A 22,320-nucleotide genomic window follows, 5' to 3' on the forward strand; every position below is an offset into this window, starting at 1 on the left:
AGTGTGGCTGAGGCAACAGCAAACTGGCCACCATTTTGTACCTCTCCCAACGTAATATCAGGAGAGAAATTAAACGGATTTGCCAATTCATCAGCATCCATTTTATACTATCATACAAATTACCCTGCTTTGAACAAAAGCTTCCAATGTATATTACACACATTTACAGAAAGCAAAGGGTGAATTAATTATAGAACAGGCCTGATTGTTTTTTTGAGATTCCCATCTCTGAGCTGAGGTTTCCACTTTGGCTGAGCATTTCCCTCCCAATTGTGCTTATGAATACCTCCATTCATAATTCAGACCGTTCCTAGACTCAAACAATGCGAGCGACAAAAAAAAGCAAACCCTCAAAGTGTTAAGTACAAACTGAAGCAGGGTATGTTTCCCAGAATGTCGGTCGGTGTTGCAATGATGTTGCTGACGTATTTGGAAATGTGCTTCAAGTAGCTAAATTGTTTGCCTTCCTTTATCAAGATCTGTTTAATTTGCGAGCAAGGCTGAGAGATTTCCTCTCTCTCTCTCTCTCTCTCTCTCCCCCCCCCCCCCTCCCCACCATCACTATTACAGTGCTTGATAATAAGTTGCATTTTTGAGGGCCCGACCATGTTCAGTTGTCCAAAACTCCCTGTTTATTGTTGCGGAGAACATTCCGTGGAACTGCCAGACCTTAGCAATTATTTGGATATTAAAAAGGTCACATAAAAGTGTTTCTTTCTCAGTTGCTGGTATTTACCTAGTTTTTGGTTATTTATTCTGGAAACAGATTTGCCATAATGGCAGACTGTGGTTTTTCTTAATGACAGGAGAAATTTGATAGCAGTGATGATATCTGTCCCACAAATTAACTCTCGAGGGAGAGTCAGCTGCAACAGAATAACCAGGGTTCAAATACATTACGCCATGCAGCCAGACCTGAAAATTAAAGCCACAAATATAAATCTTTTCTCACCATAATATACACAACCTTATGTGAACAGGATTTGCTACTGGATTTGTTTGCAATGTAAACGTTACAGTGCTGAGAAATGGATTTTAAAAACAAAACATTGGGGACTCACTGGTTGGAGTGGACCAATCCCAGGCCAGTTCCAACAAACAAATCTGCATTTCAAAATTATCTCAAAAGTGGTCAAGCATGCCAGGGCACTGCACACAAGTATAACAAGGTAAAATTTGATCATGATTCACTTAAGACAATATTAGGTAGATTTGAAGGAGCATTTTAAGTAAGGGGGAGATTGGTTAAAGAAAGCAAAGAGGTTTGGGGAAGGGATTCCAGAGCACTGGGACTAGGCCTTCAAAAGGTATGGCTGCCAATGGTGGGGTGATGGAAACGGGTGATGGGCGAGGTGCCAGAGCTGAAGGAATGATTTCCTGGGCGGTTTTGGGAGTAGAGGAGGTTACAGAGAAAGATAGGCACAAGATGATTGGACAAGAGAATGAGAATTTTGAATGCTGCATGAGGAGTCAGCTAGGGTTGCCAACTCCGCTTCGTCACATTTTTATAAAAAAAACTATTCATGCCATGTGGGCATCATTGACTGGATCAGCATTTACTGCCCATCCCTAATTGAATGGCTTGCTTGGCCATTTCAGAAGTTGGTTAAGTGTGAACTTCAGGGGGCGGCATGGTGGCATGCTGTTTAGCAGTGCTGCCTCACCGCGCCGAGGACCCATGAACCCGGCCCTCTGTCCCTGTCCATGTGGAGTTTTCCTATTCTCCCCGTGTCTGCGTGGGTCTCACCCCAACAACCCAAAAAGATGTGCAGGGTAGGTGAACTGGCCGTGCTAAATTGCCCCTTATTCGGAAATAAAAATGAATTGGGTACTCCATATTTGTTTTAAAAAGAGTCAACTTCAGAGGGCAGTTAAGAGGCTTTGCAGTGGATCTGGAGTCAAATGTAGGCCAGAGAAGATAAGAACATTAGTTTTAATGACAATCGACAATGAGATTTCAGGGTCGCAATTAGATTTTTAATTTTATTGAATCAATAATAATCATCTTTATTAGTGGCACAAATAGGCTTACAGTAACTCTGCAATGAAGTTACTGTGAAAACCCCCTGGTCGCCACACTCTGGCGCCTGTTCGGGTACACTGAAGGAAAATTCTGAATGTCTAAATCACCTAACAAGCTCGTCTTCCGGGACTTGTGGGAGGAAACCGGAGCACCCGGAGGAAATCCACGCAGACGCATATAGACTCCATGTAGACTGTGATCCATGCCGGGAATCAAACCCGGGTCCCTGGTACTGTGAAGCATCAGTGCTAACCACTGTGCTACCGTGGCACCACCGGCCACGGTCGGATTCGAACCCAGGTCCCCAGAGCATTACTCTGGGTCTCTGGATTTTTTTGTCCAGTCATTGCCACTCATTGACTCCCTTTCTGGAGAGTTCATCAGATGACCTCTTGCCTCCAAGCATGCTGCCACTCTGTTACTTAATTGAATGCTGCTTGACTGTCAGTTAAATAATAATAATAGCTTATTGTCAAAAGTTGGCTTCAATGAAGTTACTGTCAAAAGCCCCTAGTCGCCACCTTCCGGCGCCTGTTCGGGGAGGCAGGTACGGGAATTGAACCCGCACTGCTGGCCTTGTTCTCCATCGTTCTGCATTGCAAGACAGCTATTTAGCCCACTGTGCTAAACCAGCCCCAAAAATGGCCCATTTTTGCCACCCCCAATAATTTGTTTAGCTGAGACATGAAAATGTTCAAAGAGAATGGAAAAAAGTACACAATGTTTTTAATGCCTCAGTGAGTTTTCTCCTGGGTTGGTTGAACCAATGCTTTGGTGATTAATCTTTAATTCCTGGAGACGCCAGGATATTCTTGGAGGGTTGGCAAACGAGAGGTAGTGGAGATCAGTGAGCACTTGGGTGAGTGGGATTTAGCACAACAGTGTTCCTGCTGTCCCTATTTGCAGACTGGGACAATAATTTTCCACATCCAGCATTTGTCCTCCTGCCATCTTTGACAGAGCTCTGGGCTTCCCTCCGCCTCACTTCCTTACCTTCCCCCTTCTCGATACACCTTAAAACCTACCTATCCCTGATTAAAAGTGCAATCTAACAGAAACGTTTCTAATTGTCATTTGTTGTAGGTTTTGCTCGGAGTTTCCCACCAGCTCTGCCGCCGAGTTCCCCACCGCTATCTATCCACACATAGGGCGCGATTTAACTAAATAGGAACAAGTAATGCATTGATGGTCAAATCATTTCTCTGACAAGGTTGTGGACATACTAATACATAATCATCAGGCTTATCCTCCGCTGCTGTTGAGGACCCTGTGAGGGGTGATACCGTGTGTTATGTTTTTGTGAAAATGAGCTGATATAGCTTTGTATTGGTACCAATATGGAAGGGTGATGTTTCCTTGTTGTTTCATGGTTAGTGTGATATGTGGAATGTTACGTAGTTGATTTTAAAATCTTTGTTACTGTTGACCATTTAATCAACAAAATATTCTCAAGTGGCTTCTCTTGGGTACACGTATCATGTCTCAGATGATGATTATTGCATTGCATTTCAATCAAACCTTGAAGCCTGAATACTTTGTCTGACCTCTAGAAGTGTCAGCACCAATTTAAACACTCAAGAGCTGGTCTTCAACATTGGTCATATCCTTGTGACCAACGGGTGCGTGTGTGGATCAGGAGAGGGCACCTGAGCACCAACTCCCGAACATTCCAGGCTGGGGTCTCAGGTCTAAGGGATCCTGCAGTGGTTGCGGATGAGTGTGCTGTGTGAGGTTTTCCAGCGCAATTGGCTCGCAATTGACGACACTCTGAGAGAAGGTGGGACACATCAGGGTGGGGGAAGCATGGGGGATGTGAGGGTCCCGAGGTGGAAGCCCCAACTGATTGTCAGTCTCTCTCCTTCTCAATTCCTGACAGAGACCAAAATGGATGATGGTTTCACTGTTGCAGATGGTTTCACTGACCTTGCAGTGCTGCCACAGCCCAGGAGGCCGGATGCCGAAGGTAGCAGGGTCAACGCTGGCTGGAAGCGGCACCTCATTTGCAGGGTGCCACACCCTGAAGATCTGATTGCCCATCAGGTCGAGAAGGAACCCAGAGGGGGACCCCAACAACGGGCAAGGTGTGCAGGTGTCGTTGGTATTTTAAGTAGTTGACGGACAGCATGTGATGCAGGAGAGTGTGGCAACTGTGCCATGTCCTCATGGACTTAGCACCCTGTAGAGAAGGGAGACACCCACTCCCTATGGCCATGAAGGTCACTGCAGCCTGAACCTCGATGCCATCAGTTAATTCCAGGGCTCCAGCAGGGATTTGTACCGCATATCACAAGCTACAGCCCAAAAGTGCATTTGGGAGGTAACGGATGTCCTGTATGCCCGGGCAGCTGACTATATCAACTTTGAGCTGGACCAAGCCCGCCAAAGTGCCTAGGCTGCAGTATTCGCCACCATTGCCAGGATACACCAGGTCTAGGGGGGTAATTGATGGCACACTTGTCACCCACACGCCCAGGGGCATCAGGGACAGCCGCTGCCACTGCCTCCCAGGCGTTGGGAAGCCTGGCCAGTTTGGCATGGCCAAAGCGAGGAGCAGGTCTGCGCTCTGCTGTGCTGGTGAGTTGACTGGAATGAGTGGTGAAGGTATGTTTAAAAGCAGATCCCCTTGTTAGCAGCAAGACGTTAAGGCCCCGGTCTGGCGAATCAGACAGTGAAACAGCCAGGAATGATGAGAAGCTCACCAGGGCTAATTTCCGGCAATAAATACCATTAAATACTGCTGCGATCTCGCCAACGTGCCATCGAGAAACAGTCTGCCAATTGCACACAAAATGGCACTGAAATGTTTCCGCACCCATTGTGTATATCGACTTATTTTGCCTGTCCGAATGATTCTACAATATGAAAGTTGAGATTTTGGCCGGGATTCTCTGATCCCACGCCGCTCCGACGCTGGCCTGCCGATTCTCCGGCGCCGATTCTTGGGCTCCTGCGGGATCACCGCCGCGCCGGTAGGGGGGCCCCACCCCCCGGCGATTCTCCGGGCCTCGTGCCCACGAGTTTGGCCGAATCCCGCCGGCATGGGTTACGTATGGTCCTACCCGCCGGGACCTCAGAGTTCTGCCTGCGGGGGCCGTCCTGGTGGGAGGGGACAGGGTGGGGGGCCGGGGGAGAGGGGGGGATCTGACTTCAGGAGAGGCCTCCAAGGTGGCTTGGCCCGCGATCGGGGCCTATCGATCGGCAGGCAGACTAGTCCCGTGGGGTCCAAAGTTCCTCTGCGCCGGGCCCCTGTAGGGTTCCGCCATGTTGCCCGGGGGCTGGGGGCCAACGCGGAGACGGGAATCCACGCGCAGGCATCGCACCGGTCATGGCGCGCATGTGCCGACTTGCAGAGGCCGTGGCGCGCTGGCTTTCGAGCGCCAGAGCAGCATACACCACTCCGCTGCAGTACTAGCCCCCGAGGAAGGGGTGGATACCTGGGCCTGGAGGCCTGTTGACGCCAGAGTGGCTCGTGTCGCTTTTGACATCGGCGTCAGAGCTTGGCCGCGGGATGGGAGAATCCCGGCCTTTGTTCTCATTTTTGCTTCAAGTATATCATAATCTCACATCACAACTTTAAAGAGATATTGCACTGCCGGTTGCACTTTAAAGAGACAGTCTTATTTAGAGGATATTATGTGCAAGTGATGTGATTAAGTGTTTCCTGTGATTTTGCTGTTGTACTATTGCAAATGTCTGTCAGACGTTTCTCTAAAAGCAGTACACCTTCAAGAACAAATAACCTACTTAAGACCTCAGCAGTGTATAAAGAGTGACATAGAAACTAAAGTACTCAGATTAAATTAAGGCTTTTTGGTTTGTAAAATAGTCCAAATTGTGAAAAAAATTACAGTTTAAAAAAACACTTACTGCCACAGCCAACAAAAGCAATGTTACAGTCAATGATTTAAAGATGTGTCATTCCTTTCTGACAGTGTGCACAAGTTTGTCAGAACAATAATATAAACGAAATGCACACATTTTACAAATCTTTGTTTTGAAATTGGTTTTTTTTTCGAATTGGTGAATTGTTACTTTGGGTGTCAAACAATGGCCACAACTATCTGATTGGTAATGCTGTTGGACATTAATAATCTTAAACCTGGACAAGTAACCTGACCAGTAAATGTGTGAAGGAGGCTCTTGCCTGTGATGAAGTACCTTTTTACTGAATGCTGACCTGTGAGTTACTTACCTGATCTGCAAGGAGCAAGAGGGGTCCGAAAGTCAGGCAAAACCCAGAAGCTAGGATTCCCCCGGAAGATTGTGTAATTTTACCTTTGCAGTGTGCTCCTGATGACACTGATTGGACCCCTGATTTCCAATCTGGCGGAAGTCATCTGATGAAGGTTTAAGGACCAACTAAGTTGTCAAGTGGGGCGGCACGACGGACAGTGGTTAGCACTACTGCCTCACAACGCCAGGGACCCGGGTTCAATTCTGCCCCAGGGTGACTGTTTGTGTTGAGTTTGCACCTTCCTCCTGTGTCTGCGTAGGTTTCCTCCGGGTGCTCCAGTTTCCTCCCACAGTCCAAAGATATGCAGGTTAGGTGGATTGGCCATGCTGATAAAATTGCCCCTCAGTGTTCGAAGATGTGCAGGTTAGGTGGGGTTGCAGGGAGAGGGCGGGTAAGCGTGCCTAGTTAGGGCGCTGTTTCAGAGGGTCGGTGCAGAAATGATGGTTTGAATGGCCTCCTTCTGCACTGTCGGAAGTCTATGATTCTAAGTCCTTACTGGGAGACTGGGAGGAGGAAGATTAATTTGATCGGGTGAGCTGTCAATCCTGTTATCTTGGCTGGGAGGGAGGGAGTGTATGAAGGCCTCATAAAGGGGAAAAGTGTACAGCACTTGGAAAAGAAGTGATGTTGGTCTTGGAGACCTAATGGTGGGTGTGTGTGTGTGTGTGTGTGTGCGTGTGTGTGGAGGGGGGGGGGGGGGTTGGATGGGGCGGGGGGGGGGGGGGAGGGTGTGGATGCCTGAGTATCAAATATGACACCACCAGTTCCAAACAACCACTGAGTAGCCGAGTGTCTTCTTGTACTGATTTTCCTTTGTAAATGAGAATTGATGCTAATTGCCATGGTTAAGGCATTTGACTCATATGAATTCCTTCAGTTGAAACCAATCTCTTGCTTGCTCTGAATCAAATTGATCCTTCTGCAACATCAGGAAGTGTAGTCTGGCTATGTTTATATCCGGCGCTGGAATTTATCTTATTCTTTTGTCTTCTTAATGAAAAATTAAGATTGCAAATACAAGAACCACGCTCGAGAGGTTACACAGAAAATCTGTTATAGGTCAGTGAATTTTTCCTTGAAATGCATTGCTTAACTCAATCTGTTTTTGTAGTAAAGAAGCCCAGTGGATTGTGAAGGCAACATTCACACACGCGTAACCTGCACATGCTCAGTTCGAAATCCAGAAAAGTCCCCTGTGGGGAAAATGAGGCCTACACCAAAACATTTGTCTTACTTAGCTGCAGTTGGACATGAAATGGCTGGTTGACCCTGAATGCTAATGTCTTCTGGGAATCACTAATTCATATTTTCCCTCCCCTCGAGGGTTTTGAAGCCTTTGAATATATTAACTTTAATTGATAGTAACCAAGATTGTTTTCTCTGTTAATGCTACAGCGGAGACATCTCCTGCTTATTGTTACTTGCTGTCCTCATTCCTGGAGATGTATCGCAACAGAAAATTCAATGTCTCAGCATTCAGCTCCGGTTCTAGGCTATTTTTTTTAACCTTAATGGACATTAATCTTACAATTTTCTTCCATATGTTCTGCTCCCATGCCGGGTATAGTTCCTTGGGTGTTGGCAATGCTCTGGCGCCTCACCTAAGTAGTTATCGTTTATGTGTGAGTCCAGACAGTGCACAATGGGAGGTTGCTTGACATGCAGAAAATCTCAGCCGACATGTGATGAAAATGGACATCGCCTTTTCCGCAAGGGGAGTGATCATGATTTTGTTTTTAAAACCAGTTCGATTTTTCTTTTATTCTTTCCCCCAAGCAGTCGAAAGCATGGAGACCATTTGTAAAGCAGTAAAACTGCTGTGGCAAAGATCAACTATCTCAGCAAAGACCACTGGTTCGAGCACTGCCATTGAGTGTCAACAGTATTTAAGCTGGTAGTAGACCGGCCTTTGAATCTCAAGGCTCTGTGTTCAAGTCCCAATGCAGGACTTAAGCACAAAGATTTCAAGGTTGACGTGCCAGTGCAGTGCGGTACTGTGGGAGCATTGCGCTGTCTGATGTGCTACCTTTCAGGTGATACATTAGACTGAGACCTCATTTGCCTGCATGGATGGGTGTAAAAGGCTCCGAGGTACTATTTCAAAGAAGAAGAGCTTTGACCTGGCCAATAATATTTTGAGAAGGTGACTAGGTGTTTAGATGAGGGTAGTGCAGTTGATGTCATCCACATGGACTTCATTGAGGCCTCGCATGTGAGACTGGTCAAGAAGGTAAGAACCCATGGGATCCAGGGCAATTTGGCAAAGTGGATCCTAAATTGGCTTAGTCGCAGGAGGCAGAGAGAGATGGTCGAAGATTGTTTTTGTGACTGGAAGCCTGTGTCCTGTGGTGGCAAGGATTGGTGCTGGGTCCCTTGTTTTTGTAGTGTAGATTAATGATCTAGACGTGAATGTAGGAGGTATGATCAGTAAGTTTGCAGATGATACAAAAAATTATGACTAGTGGTGCACAACAGGGATCTGTGTTGGGGCCTCAATTATTCACATTATCCATTCATGACTTGGACGATGGCATAGAAATTCATACATCCAAATTTGCTGATGATACAAAGTTAAGTGGCATAGATGATAGCATAAAAGTGCAAGGAGATATTTACAGATGAGGGTGACACCATGGCACTGCTGCTGCCACCCAGCCACCTTAGCACTACCAATGGCACCCTGGCACTGCTAGGGTATCCTGCTGGCATCGTCAAGTTGGAAGGGGCACTGCCAGGCAGGTTGCCCATGCCAGGGATTGGGCCCTGGGGTGCCCTACCTTAAGAGGTGAATGGGGAAAATTGTGGCAGATGGAATTAAATGTAAATGTGAGGTTATCCATCTTGGACCAAAAAAGAAGAGCAGAATCCTTTCTAAATGGAAAAAGGTTAGGTAGAGTGAATGTCCAAAGAGATTTTGGGGTTCAGGTGCATAGATCCTCCCCCTGTGTGCGTGGGTTTCCTCCGGGTGCTCCGGTTTCCTCCCACAGTCCAAAGATGTGCGGGTTAGGTGGATTGGCCATGCTAAATTGCCCGTAGTGTCCTAATAAATGTAAGGTTAAGGGGGGGTTGTTGGGTTACGGGTATAGGGTGGATACGTGGGTTTGAGTAGGGTGATCATGGCTCGGCACAACATTGAGGGCCGAAGGGCCTGTTCTGTGCTGTACTGTTCTATGTTCTAAGTGCAGAAAATAATAAAAAAAATTCAAATGGAATGCTAGCCTTTATATCTAGAGGACTGGAGTATAAAGACACAGAGGTTATGCTGCAGCTGTACAAAACCCTGGTTAGACCTCACTTGGAACACTGTGAGCCATTCTGGGCACCACACCTGAGGAAAGATATTTTGGCCTTGAGGGATTGCAAAGTAGGTTTACAAAAATGATGCCTGGACTACTGGGGTTAAATTACGAGGAGAGATTACACAAATTTGGCCTGTTTTTGTGAGAATTTAGAAGGTTAAGGGGTAATCTGATTGAGGTATTCAAGGTATTTCCACTGGCTGGAGTTTCTAAAACTAGGGGACATAGTCTAGAAATTGGGGCCACACCGTTTAGGAGAGATGTTAGGAAGCACTTCTACACACAAAGGGTGATGGAAGTTCGGAACTCTCTCCTGCAAACAATTGTTGAAGCTAGGACAGTTGGTAATTTTTAATCTGAAATAAATTTTTTGTTAAGCAAAGATATTAAGGGATATGGGCCCAAGGCCATGGAGTTAGGCCACAGATCAGCCATGATCTAATTAAATGGCGGAACAGGCTCGATGGGCTGAATGGTCTACTCCAGGGGTGGGCAAACTTTTCCGTGCAAGGGCCACATTTAGAAATTCACAATTCACAAAGGGCCGCATAGTATATTAAGTAAAATAATTACTTCACCCGGTTATGATTCTGGGTGCCTCATATAGAACATAGATCAGTACAGCACAGAACAGGCCCGTCAGCCCTCGACGTTGTGCCGAGCAATGATCACCCTACTCAAGTCAACGTATCCACCCTATACCAGTAAGTAACCCAACAGCCCCCCCCCATTAACCTTAAAAAAAAATTTTAAAAAAATAAAAAAAATTTTTTTTTTTAAAGAAAATTTTTTTTTTTTTTTTTTAATGACTTGGTGGGCCGCAGAAATACCTTTGGCGGGCCGCATGCGGCCCGCGGGCCGTAGTTTGCCCACCCCTGGTCTACTCCTTTTCCTGTGTGGTAAATAGTGAGATGAAAAGCCTTACATTAAAGGATGATGTAGACAGGCTGCTTAGATGGGCAGAAAAGTGGCAAATGGGTGTAACCCTGAAAAGTGTGAGGTGATGCATTTTGGGAGGACGAACAAGGCAATATACAATGAACGGTAGCACCCTCCAAAGTAAAGAGGATCAGAGGGACCTTGGTGTGCATGTCCATATATCCCTGAAGACAGCAATAAATGTAGGTGGTTCAGAAGGCATATGGAATACTTGCCTTTATTAGCCTAGGCATAGAGTATAACAGCAGAGAGGTTATGATGGAACTGGATAAAAAGCTAATTAGACCACAGCTGGAATACTGTGTACAATTCTGGTTGCTATACTTTAGGAAGGAAGTGATTGCACTAGATAGGGTGCAGAGGAAATTCACCAGGAAGTTGCCTCGGCTTGAGTGTTGCAGCTATCAAGAGAGACTGAATAGGCTGGAGTTGCTTTCCTTGGAGCAGAGAAGGTTGAGGCAGGTGGACCTGATTGAGGTGTGTAAAATTATGAGGGGCATAAACAGGGTGGACAGGAAGAAACATTTCCCCTTACTGGAGGGGTCAATAACTAGGGGACATAGATTTACGGTAAGGGACAGGGGGTTTTGAGGGGATTTGAGGAAAAACCTTGGGCGGGATTCTCCGACCCTGGGGCTAAGTGTTGACGCCGACGTAAACACCGGAGCGGTTTACGCCGGCGTCATCTGGCCCCTAGGATCAGCGATCGTGCGCCACACAGGGGGCCAGCACGGCATTGGAGCGCCTCACGCCGATCCAGCTGCCGACATGTGTGTGAGCACGTCCAGCGCAAGTTTGTGCATGCGCGCCACGGCTGGTGCAAGTTCGCACATGCGCGCCACGGCCAGCGCGTGTTCACGCATGCGCATGGGTTGCCTTCTCCGTGCTGGACCAGGCGCAATATGGCGGAGGCCTACAGGGGCCCGGCGTGGAGGAACTTATGCTCCCACCGGGATAATCCCGCCCGCCAATCAGTGGGCCCCGATCGCGGGCAGGCCACCGTGCAGGCCCCTCCCGGAGTTGAATGCCCCCCACCAGGCCGCCCCCCGCCACCCCCCGCAGCATGAACGCCGAGGTCCCACCGGGTCGGACCACACGGGAATGACGCCGGCGGTACTCGGCCGAACTCGGCGGGCACTCGGCCCATCGTGCGGGGAGAATCGCCGGTGGAGCCGCGGAGAATCCCACCCCTTGTCACCCAGATAGTGGTGGGAATCTGGAACTCACTGCCTGAAAGGGTGGCAGAGACGGGAACCCTCACAAAATTTAAGAAGCATTTAGATGATCACTTGAAATACCATAGCATACATGGCGACGGATCAAGTGCTGGAAAATCGGATTTTTGTAGGGAGAGATTTGATGGCTGGCGTGGAATCGATGGACTGAAGGACCTCCTTCCATACTGTGAATACTCTATGACTCTATAGGTGTGATCGAATGACCTGATCGAATGGCCATTAGATTTTGCGAGAGGCCTCGCACATGATTTGCGGCGTTCGGAATGCCTCGCGTGAGATACGTCATGATCTGCATCTCACCGTCGCTGGGCAAGATTTGGATTAACATATTTAAATGAGCCATTAAGTGAGCCATATTGCTCATTTAAATATGCCGGTGTCCAATTCTCCCAAGGCATGGGAATGAACACCCGTATCAGGGAGACATCGCCATGTCGCCCTTCAGCACTGGTCAAAACAAATGTGGACCAGGCTAAAAGATACCACCGGGGGTCTCCCAGGCCATCGGGCTGTGGTCGGGCTCCGGGCGGGGTGGCACCACGGCACTCCCGCTGTCAACCGGGCACCTTAGCACTGCCAAGGTGCCCGGCTGGCACTGTCAAGTAGGAAGGGGCACTGTGAGCCTGGCAGTGCCAAGGTGCCCGCATGACAGGTTGTCCATGCCAGGGATTGGGCCCAGGGGCGCCCTGTCCTTGAGAGGTGGGTGAGGGGGAGCTCAAAAACCCTCTGTGACTTAAGTTGGGGTTTTGGGGGTGTAAGTGCAGTCTCCGTTGGGGGGATGGGGGGGGGGGGGGGGGGGGGGGAGGGGTGATGTGTTCCGCGCTGAGGGTAAAAAGAGAGTTCTGGTGATAGCGGGGTTTTTCTCCGCTATCCCTGCCCAAAGCGGGACTCTGCTTTTTGGGCGTTAAATCGAGACCAAGTTTGTAAAGCAGTTCTGTGTCTATGGGGTTTTGTGATGTTTTAATAACGGGACTTCTTTTTCTCGCACATGCTATCTGGATGTAAAATTTTGGAGCAATTTGCCAACTTGTATAAATTGCAAGTGTTGCAGCAAAAAGAATGGAGCAGTGCATCAGTAAGCCATACGGATTCAAAGAACAAGGAACTAAAATCAAGAATCTGTATTGTTTGTTTAGTCAGCTCGCAGCTGTCAGCTCAAATTCAGCTTTATGGAATATGCCAATTTAGAACAGCTGTGTGCTGCTTTAAACAGGGATCCAGGAGTAACATATATATATATATATATATAGTATATTATATACATGAATATTCTAGCTCGATATGTATTTAAGTCATAATTTAGAAACAAGTTGCCTCGTGCAAGAAATTCTTGCATACAAACATACAAAGTATGTGGGAAAACACCACAACTGGTCTATTCAACCTGTTTCATACGCTTGGCTATCAAAGCTAAACACTTCTGAGCTACAGATACCCCGATCCCTGGTCCCCAACCTCTTAAACACACCCCCAACAGCAAAAAATCTCCTGGGAGAGATGAAAAACAGAGGAAAAAATCCGGAGCCAAGAAAGGATAAGAAAAAGTGCCCTGTAAACCTCCCCTACGCCAGACAGCCAAGATCCTTAGATTTTAAAAGGATTAACTTTAATTACGAGTATTCTTTTCTCCTATAATTGTGTTTTCTCTTTAGACGAGTTGAATGCTCTCCTACTAGTGGACGAAAAGTGATCAACTGGTCAATTGATTAGACCTTGTAGAAATAATAGACTTTCTAGTTCTGCCCAACCAGTACTTTCTAAGACGTGGGTGGGATTTACACCGCAACCCGCTCGCGGCATGTTTAACGGTGGCGGAAGGTGGCCCACCATTGGCTAGCAGTGGGATTGTCTGGTCCCGCTGTCGTTAATAGATTTCCCATTGAATACACCCTCACCCCTGTGCACCGTCGGCGCGATTGGAAAATCCCGCTGGCGTGCATGGCTGGAAAGTTTGTGAATTTAGGAGCTTCTTAATTTCTTCATTTGCAGCCAATTTTATATTATTGCCTCCAATGTGAACATGTGCAAGGCATGTTAGGAAATGTAATTTTATATCCTGCCTTATTTTATCCCCCCCAAAAAACAGACTAGTTGAATCTTCCTCAGGTCCCTATCAGACACCTCAGTGTGCCGTGGATGGTGGCATTTTACACCATTTCTCAGACGTGGTGCTGTCTAAACTACTTGAAGTATTTTTATGAAAGCATTAGCACCGACCACAAACACTGTTGGAAACTGTATTGGAAAAGCAACGGAGCTTTAGATTGCTAGACATGTGACTGGACTGGAATGACATCACTGGAGAAGCAACAGAGAAAAGACACAGTGTTCATTAGTTGTTGTTGTGGCTGGACTAATCCCAGCCAACTTCCATTTTCAAAACCAAACAGTGAAGTTTGAAATAGGTACTCTAAGCCAACAAACAACAGCTTTGACATAACTTACAGTGTTTTACTGCATTCTGGAGCTACAATCCTCTATTCAACGGCCAATAGCCAGAAACAGTGATCTATATTTGGGAATTTTAATGCCAACTTTGGTGCTCTCTGCCAGCTGTTGCTGCCAATGTGATTGCTTTGGTATATTATAAAGATATGCAAGATGAAGCATGGCTAGTGCCAAAGTGCTAACATTTTTTGCAAAACCTATTTTTAAGAAATGACTGGAAAAAAACAAAATTCTTTGTTACTGGCCAACTCGTAAGTATTGGAAGCACAAACTGACCTGATGTTTGGAGGTGTCTTCGTCTCTTCGCTGGTGAAGCACATAGCCTTGCTGACAGAACACGGTGCATTGATCCCCATTGTAGCGTCCAGTCCCCGTGCAGTTCAGCACTGCGTTTTTAAGATTGAGCGCCTGACAGTCGGTGGCTTCACAAGAGTAGTGGACGCAACTGAGGGAGGAAGGAAATAAATAATGCGAATGCTGGATTGTAATATTCAAATGGCAACATGATTTCCTCAATTTTTGTTAAGAAACCTAATGAAGACACCTTGCTGTTGGTTTGGTCAGCAACTATTCCAATTCTCCTCCTGCACTCGGTGTTGCACTAAAGCAGACTTTTGTCTGTTTCCATAGCTAGTAATTTGTGGAATAGGTTGCTAGTCTGTCGTCAGGGGCCTATAACTTGAGGGGGCACCATGCTGCATTAAGCATGGCTGACCAGGTGTCTCTCCCACTCTTACTGTCAACCATTGACCTGTTGGGAAGGATTTGCAGGATGATGCACTCCACCTGTTTGACCACGTTATGAACGCACCTCATTGGCCATCAAGTCCTGGGGTGGACCCCGAACCCGGAGCTTCTGACTCAAAGGTGGGGACACTACCCACTGTGCCACAAGACCTCCAGTTGTCAAGAATTCTTACCTAGAAACATGGTTTGATTTCTACCCCCTGCCTCCACTACTCGTCTGCGCTGGGCTCGAGAAGTCTCAGCCCTTTAATTCCACATTTCAAAAGTGGCCTTCGCAGTCAGAAAGCTTCCAAATAATGTAAATAAAAGCATCTTTTTATAATAGTTAAGCATAGTATAAAGTAAGATATCTTACAAGCTGTAAAGAGATATTTGTCAAGGATTTCAGAGATTAAGGACAGTTGTTGTCAAGGTTTTTTTTTATTCTTTCATGTGATGTTGCCCATCCCGAACTGTCCTTGAACTGAGTCCACGTTAGACCATTTCAAAGGCAGTTTTTTTTAAATTTGGAGTATCCAATTATTTTTTTTTTCCCAATTAAGGGGCGATTTAGTGTGGCCAATCCACCTATCCTGCCCATCTTTGGGTTGTGGGATGGCATGTGGCGCAGTGGATAGCACTGGGGCTGCGGTGCTGAGGATCCGGGTTTGAATCCCAGCCCTGGGTTACTGTCCGTGTGGAGTTTCTCGCCATGTCTGCGTGGGTTTCACCCCCACAACCCAAAGATGTGCAGGTTAGGTGGATTGACCAAGCTAAATTGCCCCTTAATTGGGAAAAAATAAATAATTGGGTACGCTAAATTTATTTTAAAAAATAAAAAATTTCAAAAAATCTTTGGGGTGTGGGGGTGAAACCAATGCAGATACAGGGAGAATGTGCAAACACCAGACAGACAGTGACCCAGGGCCGGGATCGTTCACGGATCCTCAGCGCTGCAGGCAGCAATACTAACTACTGTGTCACCATACCGGCCATTTCAAAGTCAGTTAAGAGGCAACCACATTGCTGTAGGTTTGGAGTCACAGGTAGGCCAGACCATTTAAGGATGGCAGATTTCCTTTCCTAAAGGATTTTTTAAAAAAAATTTAAGCATCCAATTAATTTTTTTTCCAATTAAGTGTAGCCAATTCACCTACCATGCATATCTTTGGGTTGGGAAAACAGAATGTGCAAACTGCACACACACAGTAACCAGCGGCTGGGATCGAACCTGCATCCTCGGTGCTGTGAGGCAGCAGTGCTAACCACTGCCCCACCTTGCCACCTTTCCCGAAAGGATATTGATGAACCAAATTGGTTTATAACAATCGATGATAGTTGTCATGGCCAACAATACTGAGACTAGATTTATATTCCAGATTTTTAAATTAACTGCATTTAAATAAATTCAGCTGTAATGGTGGGATTCGAACCCATTTATCTAACTATCTGGTTTACCAGTTTAGTGATGTTATCAGTATGCCACCAAGGTCCACCATTTGAGGACAAAAGCAAGGAGCACTGGTGTTGATTAGTCATATTAAAACTCATACATCAATAAACAATTTCTATTTGACCCAGCTATTGATTTTTAACAATTTTGCTATTGCATAAATGTACTCTTTAGATCCAAGGTACACATAATTTCTGTTCAAAATCTTGCAAAGCTGAGCTTCAAAATTGATTGTGGATAGGTAAAGGTCGTAAGGTACTTGTGTTCTCTGTATTTTCAACAAGAAAAGCAATCTGGCAGTAAATTGTACCTCAGCTGGTACAGATCTACACCTGCATTGTTGACTTAATGTGCAATAATTTCAGTAAAGCAAACTAGCCATTAATCTTCACTGATTTGCCTGCCCAAAGTAACCTGAATATATCTAGCCTCCTCAAGTGACTCAGCAAAATTTGTTCCAATCATCACCTTGAGTGAGCGGGACTGCTTCGTCAGTCACCTTCTTCTAACTTGACCAATTTCTCAGAGACACCTTGCCAAGTCTGGCCATCCTCTTGGTCACTGTACCCAACACTGAGCGTCTCCTAAAAATGATTTTTCAGCTCCTATCAGTTACTTTACAACATTCTGATCTCCTCACAACCATTTCATGCAAATATGGTGCAATTAACTTCCAGGAATGAAAAGTGTGTGTGTTTGTGTTTTGGGCATGTTGGATGCATTCGAGCACTAAAACCTGATGAACACACATTAAACCGAATAATGTGATTCTGGGATGGATCGTAAACATATAATAAAGTCAGTGGTGTTCAAAGGGGTCTTGGACAAAAGCAAGGGGCTTGATTAGTCATATTAAAACTCATACCTCAATAAACAGCTGAGAATCTCTTTCTATTTGACCCAGCTATCGATTTTTAACAATTTTGCAATTTTCTTTTCATGTACTTAATGACCTGTTGAAGTCTTCACAGAAAAATACTTTTCACTGTACCTCGGTACACGTGACAATAAACAAATCCAATCCAATGAACACACAACTGTGCACGGTGCCATACAATGGTACTGCAGAAGAACCTCCCAACTTTACCAATTTACAAGTCGGGTTTCTTGTTCTGAAATTACTGGTATAGAAGCAATATACCACGGTGGAAAACTCTAGTGTAAATTCCCCGATCCAATAGTCCTTTTGCGGAGCTATGCTCAGAGGAACTGTTATTAGGTAATAGGGTTCCATCCAAACATGGATGCCCACCTCAGTGAGGCATTGGTGACTTAGCGTTATCCAATTCGGCACAGATCAAAATGATTCACAAATATTGGGGTAGATTTTGACTTCACACTGAGCAGGAAACAAGTGATAGTTGGGTAGGCACGATTTGCCTTTCCATTGTCTCCTTAATTTCTTTCCCTCCTGGCATGAACATTTAAAATCAACTCCACTGTTTGAGACTTTGAATCACTGCTGCAATGGTATGTATATATGTATACAAGTGAAGGGTTAATTATTACATCTCAGGGTAACACAACCACTAGAGGGCACCACTAGTTCCCACTATAAATGTGAAAACTCAGAGGATCTTGGGTGCTTCTAACCAGGAGATGCTAGACAGTAGAGTGCGAGATAGATTGATCACAGCATAGTTAATATTAGATAGAAGCAGCACGTGTAGTTTAAATTAATCATTACTTCAATATAGATTACGTGATTACTCGTTATAGTTCTGTGGAGTGTGCAAACTCAATATTAATCAATCATTATTCAATAAATCAGTTTTACTTTAAGTTAAAGATTGGTGGTTTCTTTGGAATGACACCATCAGACCATTCTGCATTACAAAGCAAAGAATAATGATATATTACCAAAGAGTAATATATCAACTGCATTGCAGTAAAGAGACACATATTAGAGCAAGACTCTCCTGGGGAGCAGGAACACAGTTGAAGTTTTCTCCCTCACCTGAGCTGCTCAAGTCAATACTGTACTCCTGTGTAACTAGAAGAAGTCTAGGGATTAAACATCTGACCACAATTACTCTTTTTTTGAATAGTCTGAGAGCTTCCCTTATTAATTTGTTCCAGTTACAAGACAGTAAATAAAGAACCAGGAACAAAGAAAAGTACAGCACAGGAACAGGCCCTTCGGCCCTCCAAGCCTGTGCCGACCATGCTGCCCGTCTAAACTACGATCTTCTGCACTTCCGGGGTCCGTATCCCTCTATTCCCATCCTATTCATGTATTTGTCAAGAATGCCCCTTAAACGTCACCATCGTCCCTGCTTCCACCACCTCCTCCGGCAGCGAGTTCCGGGCACCCTCTACCCTCTGTGTAAAAGACTTGCCTCGTACATCTCCTCTAAACCTTGCCCCTCGCACCATAAACCTATGACCCCTAGTAATTGACCCCTCTACCCTGGGAAAAAGCCTCCGACTATCCACTCTGTCTATGCCCCTCATAATTTTGTAGACCGCTATCAGGTCGCCCCCTCAACCTCTGTTGTTCCAGTGAGAACAAACCGAGTTTATTCAACCTCTCCTCATAGTTAATGCCCTCCATACCAGGCAACAGCCTGGTAAATCTCTTCTGCACCCTCTCTAAAGCCTCCACATCCTTCTGGTAGTGTGGCGACCAGAATTGAACACTATACTCCAAGTGTGGCCTAATTAAGGTTCTATACAGCTGCAACATGACTTGCCAATCTTTATACTCAATGCCCCGGCCAATGAAGGTAAGCATGCCGTATGCCTTCTTGACTACCTTCTCCACCTGTGTTGCCCCTTTCAGTGACCTGAGGACCTGTACACCTAGATTTCTCTGACTGGCAATACTCTTGAGTGTTCCACCATTCACTCTATATCCCCTACCTGCATTCGACCTTCCAAAATGCATTACCTCACATTTGTCTGGATTAAATCCATCTGCCATCTCTCTGCCCAAGTCTCCAAACGATCTAAATCCCGTTGTATCCTCTGACAGTCCTCATCTCAATCCGCAATTCCACCTGTGTGTCATCTGCAAACTTACTAATCAGACCAGTTGCATTTTCCTCCAAATCATTTATATATACTATGAACAGCAAAGGTCCCAGCACTGATCCCTGCGGAACACCACTAGTCACAGCCCTCTAATCAGAAAAGTACCCTTCCATTGCTACTCTCTGCCTTCTATGACCTAGTCAGTTCTGTATCCATCTTACCAGCTCACCCCTGATCCCGTGTGACTTCACCTTTTGTACCAGTCTGCCATGAGCTACCTTGTAAAAAGGCCTTACTGAAGTCCATATAGACAACATCCACTGCCCTACCTGCATCAATCATCTTTGAGACACAACCCCCCTCCCCTCACAAAACCATACTGCCTCGATTACGTTCATTTGCTTTCAAATGGGAGTAGATCCTGTCTCGAAGAATTCTCTCCAGTAATTTCCATACCACTGATCTAAGGCTCACCGGCCTGTAGTTCCCTGGATTATTCTTGATACCCTTCTTAAACAAAGGAACAACACTGGCTATTCTCCAGTCCTCCGGGACATCACCTTAAGACAGTGAGGATCCAAAGATTTCTGTCAAGGCCTCAACAACTTCCTCTCTAGCTCCTTCAATATTCTGGGGTAGATCCCATCAGGCCCTGGGAACTTATCTACCTTAATATTTTTCAAGACGCCCAACACCTCATCTTTTTGGATCTCAATGTGACCCAGGCTATCTACATACCCTTCTCCAGACTCAACATCCACCAAATTCCTTCTCTTTGGTGAATACTGATGCAAAGTATTCATTTAGTACATCGCCCATTTCCTCAGGCTCCACACATGGATTCCCTTGCCTATCCTTCAGTGGGCCCACCCTTTCCCTGGCTACCCTCTTGCTTTTTATGTACGTGTAAAAAGCCTTGGGATTTTCCTTAACCCGATCTGCCAGTGACTTTTCGTGACTCCTTTTAGCCCTCCTGACTCCTTGCTTAAGTTCCTTCCTACTTTCCTTATATTCCACACAGGCTTCGTCTGTTCCCAGCCTTCTAGCTATGACAATTGCCTCCTTTTTCTTTTCGACGAGGCCTACAATATCCCTCGCTATCCGAAATTTGCCGTATTTATCCTTCTTCCACATAGGAACATGCCGGCCTTGAATTCCTTTCAACTGACGTTTGAAAGTCTCCCACATGTCAGATGTTGATTTACCCTCAAACATCCGCCCCCAAACTAGGGGCGGAATTCTCCCATCGGGAGACAAACAGCCGATGCCGGAGTGAAACCCGGAGTGTTTCACTCCGGCGTCGGAGGCCGCTCCTCACCCCATATTCTCAAAGGCTCTAGGAGCGGCGGCACGTGAATCTCGGGCGCCGGACCTTGACGCTTGCGTCAAAGCGGCGCGCCGGGAATGACGCAGCCGGCGGCGCCTAAGTGACGTCAGCCGCGCATGCGCGGTTGCCGTCTTCCCCTCCGCTGCCCCGCAAGACATGGCTGTTTGATCTTGCGGGGCGGCGGAGGGAAAAGAGTGAGTCTTTTAGAGACGGTGGCCACCGATCGCGGGCCAGACATCTCCTGAGCACGCCCGTGGTGCTCGATCCTCCCTCCGCCCCCCCCCCCCCCCCCCCCCACAGGCCCCACACACAGTGTATGCCGCTGTTCACGCCGCCAGCGACCAGGTTTGGTTGGCGCCGGCGTGAACCGGTCGGGTACGGCAGGCCACTCGGCCCATCCGGGCCGGAGAATCGACGGTCGCTGTGAGAAACGGCGAGCGGCGATTCTCCAAGCGGCCAGTTGAAAAAAGCGACACGCCATTTTTGGGTGGGGGGTGGAAGAATCGCGGGGGGGTGCCAGGGCGGCGTGGCGTGATTCGCCCGGCCCTCCCTCGATTCTCCCACCCGGCGTGGGGGGCGGAGAATCGCACCCCTACCGTTCTTCAGTTCCTGCCTAATATTGTTATAATTAGCCTTCTCCCAATTTTGCACATTCACCCTATTCCATTTTAAATATCCAAATAACCCCCGTGCACTTATTGAACAATCCTGGACATTGTAAATGTTATTGTATATTAATATAGTAACTTTTCACAAGAAAGCTCTAAATGATTATTTCTGATAACAAATCCTAAGCGACTTGTCCATTTTCACTCTTAAGTCCTCCAAGAGCCGAAAAACACGCCAAATATTCCAAAAGGCTTGCATTCCAGCAGGATCTTTGAAACTGATCCCACCAGATCCCAAAGGGTTTTGCAATCGACAGCCTTAGGAGTTCCTCTTGTTTTTCTATTTTCTTCTATTTTCTTCGCTTTCTGTTTGTTTTCATTTTAACTTTTCTAACCATGGCGTTTGTAAAATGGATGTTTATTTAACAATCCTCTGGGTTTCATTGAGCTTTTTCTACATTTGACCCAGTCTCCAATCCTGAACAGTTTTATTGTACTCCCTGTATCCCATATGCATAGAATTTTTATTTGATCCAAATTTCAGAAGCGAGTTGATATTCACCGAATCTACCAAACTACCCGACTGCAGGAAGATCTGCGAGGAAGCCGATAGATCGAAGAGTACAGTCAGAGTGGCCGGAAAATAAAAGTGGCTGCTCCCTGTGATGTTTTGCTATTGTTTCCTGCCAATATAAATATTGTGCTGGCGAATTAATGTGTTGAGATTTCAGAATTTTGGGCAATTGTACTGGGTAATGCAACAGGACAGGCCACCAGTGACTTTGAATAAACTGTATGAAGCAACTGAAGAGCATTACCACAACAGCTGGCTGGCCCTTCTGCTCACTGTTCAGCTTGTAAGAACAATTGCCGTGCCATTTGCTCTCCTCTCAGGTCAACTTTGGTGGCTTTTCACTTTGCACAATCATTTCATCTCTTTTGTCATTTTAATTGCTCCTTCAAGCGGCACAGTAGCATAATGGTTAGCACTGCTGCCTCACAGCACCAGGGACCCCCGGGTCAATTCCGACCTCGGGTAACTGTCTGTGTGG

General features: G+C 46.3%; 1 protein-coding gene across 2 annotated transcripts in view; it reads right to left on the bottom strand.

Annotated features, from left to right (window-relative positions):
- Positions 1-22,320, bottom strand: part of pappaa (pregnancy-associated plasma protein A, pappalysin 1a) — a 375,278-nt gene that overhangs the window by 166,853 nt on the left and 186,105 nt on the right. For both annotated transcript variants that reach the window (XM_038782243.1, XM_038782242.1), the window contains exon 14: positions 14,458-14,626. In XM_038782243.1, coding sequence (XP_038638171.1) covers positions 14,458-14,626 — 169 coding nt within the window. The remainder of the gene's footprint in view (positions 1-14,457; positions 14,627-22,320) is intronic.

Source organism: Scyliorhinus canicula, chromosome 21 (genome assembly GCF_902713615.1).
Source record: "Scyliorhinus canicula chromosome 21, sScyCan1.1, whole genome shotgun sequence".
Lineage (NCBI taxonomy): Eukaryota > Metazoa > Chordata > Chondrichthyes > Carcharhiniformes > Scyliorhinidae > Scyliorhinus > Scyliorhinus canicula.